At 36.8% G+C, this 2496-nt stretch overlaps 1 protein-coding gene across 1 annotated transcript; it reads right to left on the reverse strand.

The window, feature by feature from the left end:
* Positions 1-130: 130 nt before the first annotated feature.
* On the reverse strand, positions 131-2392 carry LOC112905999 (fatty acid synthase-like; the record flags this gene model as incomplete). Its single annotated transcript, XM_025979505.1, has 7 exons — positions 131-309; positions 365-526; positions 591-848; positions 902-1001; positions 1063-1324; positions 1453-1987; positions 2203-2392. Coding segments are annotated over 7 exons (1686 nt in total), but the record flags the coding sequence as incomplete, so codon positions are not given.
* Between the last annotated feature and the right edge of the window lie 104 nt (positions 2393-2496).

The raw sequence follows: 2496 nt of genomic DNA on the forward strand, positions 1-2496 counted from the left end.
ATAAAGAAACCATCAATTTATATTTAAAAATAGGTTAATGTTCTCAGGAAAAAGGTCAAGAAATCAGATTTTAATTGTAGTATTTGTATAAATGAACTAAGTTGATTAATAATAACTTATTTGTAAATAATTATAAACACATTTTACTTCCTCTTACCTTGTATACTTTATTGAAAAATGGTACAAACTCAACACAGTTGTACAAAACAGCTTTTCGTAGCTTTGGAAGAGACGCACCTCTGACTCCACTTATCTGAATGCCATCAGAATAAATCAAGCCAGTTGATGAATTGAAATTGATCTTTGTATCTGGAATATTAAAAGAAATTAGAACGTACTGAAGATGAGTACATGATTAATGTACCTTCTGAACTAGGCATCTGAGGAATGGACACTGCAAGACGCTGGATATGGCTGGGAACCATAATATCTTGTTTACGTTCCCCGGCGTGAAAGAAGAACTGTTGCAACATTAAATCGAAAAATATCGCCCAATTATCACACCATTTAACATCAGCAACAGAACCTTAAAACGAAACAAATATTAAGAAAAACAGCGTCAGTATCGTTATGACTATTAGCCAAATAACCTTCTTTCGTAATAGTTAATGACTTAATGGATTTGTACACCCCAGAATACTGGCAACCCCTGTGATAATATTCCTGATAAAAGTCTTTAGAACTTAGCTGATAAGCTTCCTCGCCAATTTCAAGCGATGGTAGTTCTAATAAAACATTGCTTCCTGTCTCTGGGGTTTTGATGACTCCGGAAATTATGATTTCATCTTCACTTATGACTTCAAATTCGCCACTGCCCTTCTGTACCATAGCGGACAAGGGTACGTGCCCTAGAATTTTCAAACTACAACAGGAAACAATAGGTAACTAAATGCGAATATACCGATTGCCGAAGTGCTAAGGACTTTTTTAAAATGAAGATTTTCAAATACAAAATCTTCACATGTGTGGAATTCGTCAGTCAACATTTTGTAGACTATCATCTAGAAAATTGAAATGTTTTGGAAAAGAACAGAACCATTTTTTATCTTTCGAAGGACTTACCAAGTACAAAGAAGGTGGTAGAATTGCCCTACATCCCAGTGTGTTCCCAATATACTCCTGAAATTCTTCGGTGTTGAGAGACACTTGGATGTTTTTTACACTGACTAGATAGTTCGATTTATCTTCGATTAGAAGTCTCCATTCTTCACTGTGTTCCCAGTGTACAATGGACGTCAAAGAGGGAGTTCCCCTTCTAACTGGATACTCAACTTTCGGATATAACGCAGAAACTCTCATATTATCAACTCCACTTATGTACATCCTAAAAAATTGTTGAGAATGAAGCACTGACGATCATACGACCATTATTTAAAAGCAAGAAAATATATCATTTCAAACGATTGTAGTGGTGAAGAACATAAAACTGATAAGAGACGATGTATACAGTACCTTCCAAGAGCTGACAATAAAAATTCAACGTTGCTTCTGTTTCCTCTTTGAGTCAAAGCAATATTCGTACATTGTGGTGGCAAAGAGCGTTTGAGAATAGCTTGTAGAAGTCCATGGGGAGCTATTTCTATGACAATGGCGTCTTTTGGAATATGTTTTGATGCTTCCTCAAATAAAACTGAACTAAGTAAATTGTTTGTGTGATACTCAGCTGAAGAAGTTTTCGCTAAATCACAATCCCATCTGTCTTCAGGTACAGACGTACTGATCCATTTTGAAGATCGTGGGGATGCAATTGGAATGATCTCTTTGAGATACTTCAATAGAAATGGAGCGGCAGGTTTTATGTATCTACTGTGATAAGCGATGTTGGCAACATTAACCAGCCTGGCAAAGACACCCCTTTCTTTCAATTGTGCCACGAAATCTTCCATGTCCTTTGTTGGTCCTGATATGGTGCAACTTTCAGGACCATTGTGACATGCCACCTCTACTGTTGGTGGACACTGGCTCTTGATTTGCTGATACCCAATTCCTATAGAAATATTCATGAACTTAATCATTTTCAAATCTTCTTCCATGTCGTAATTAATTAGGTGATTTGGAATAGGAAATAATTTGAGATATAAAAAAGTCCTAGGGATTATAATTTTAAAGAAGATTATTTATAAAATTTCATCTTGATTCGGTGAATAGGCATTTTGGATCATAGATTGTCCAATGTTCGACCATTCCCCAATTAATACTAACCCACTGCAGCCATCATCCCTTGAATGAGTTCGGCTTCTAGGGACGCTCTTCCTCTTGCATAAGCTGCGAGGATCATCTGTTCTGCTGTCAAACACCCATCAGCATAGGCGCATCCCAATTCACCCACCGAATGCCCAATTATACCATCTGGAACCACCCCCACAGTGTGTAGTACATCTGTTAAAGCAATCTGCAAACACTAACTCAAGACTGCATCAAGACACATTGATTACCATTGAAGAAACTGTCACTCTAACCTTAATCAATTTTGTAAATACTTACAAGCCCATTGTA

This window comes from Agrilus planipennis, unplaced genomic scaffold (assembly GCF_000699045.2).
Source record: "Agrilus planipennis isolate EAB-ADULT unplaced genomic scaffold, Apla_2.0 scaffold1224, whole genome shotgun sequence".
Taxonomy (NCBI): Eukaryota; Metazoa; Arthropoda; class Insecta; order Coleoptera; family Buprestidae; genus Agrilus; species Agrilus planipennis.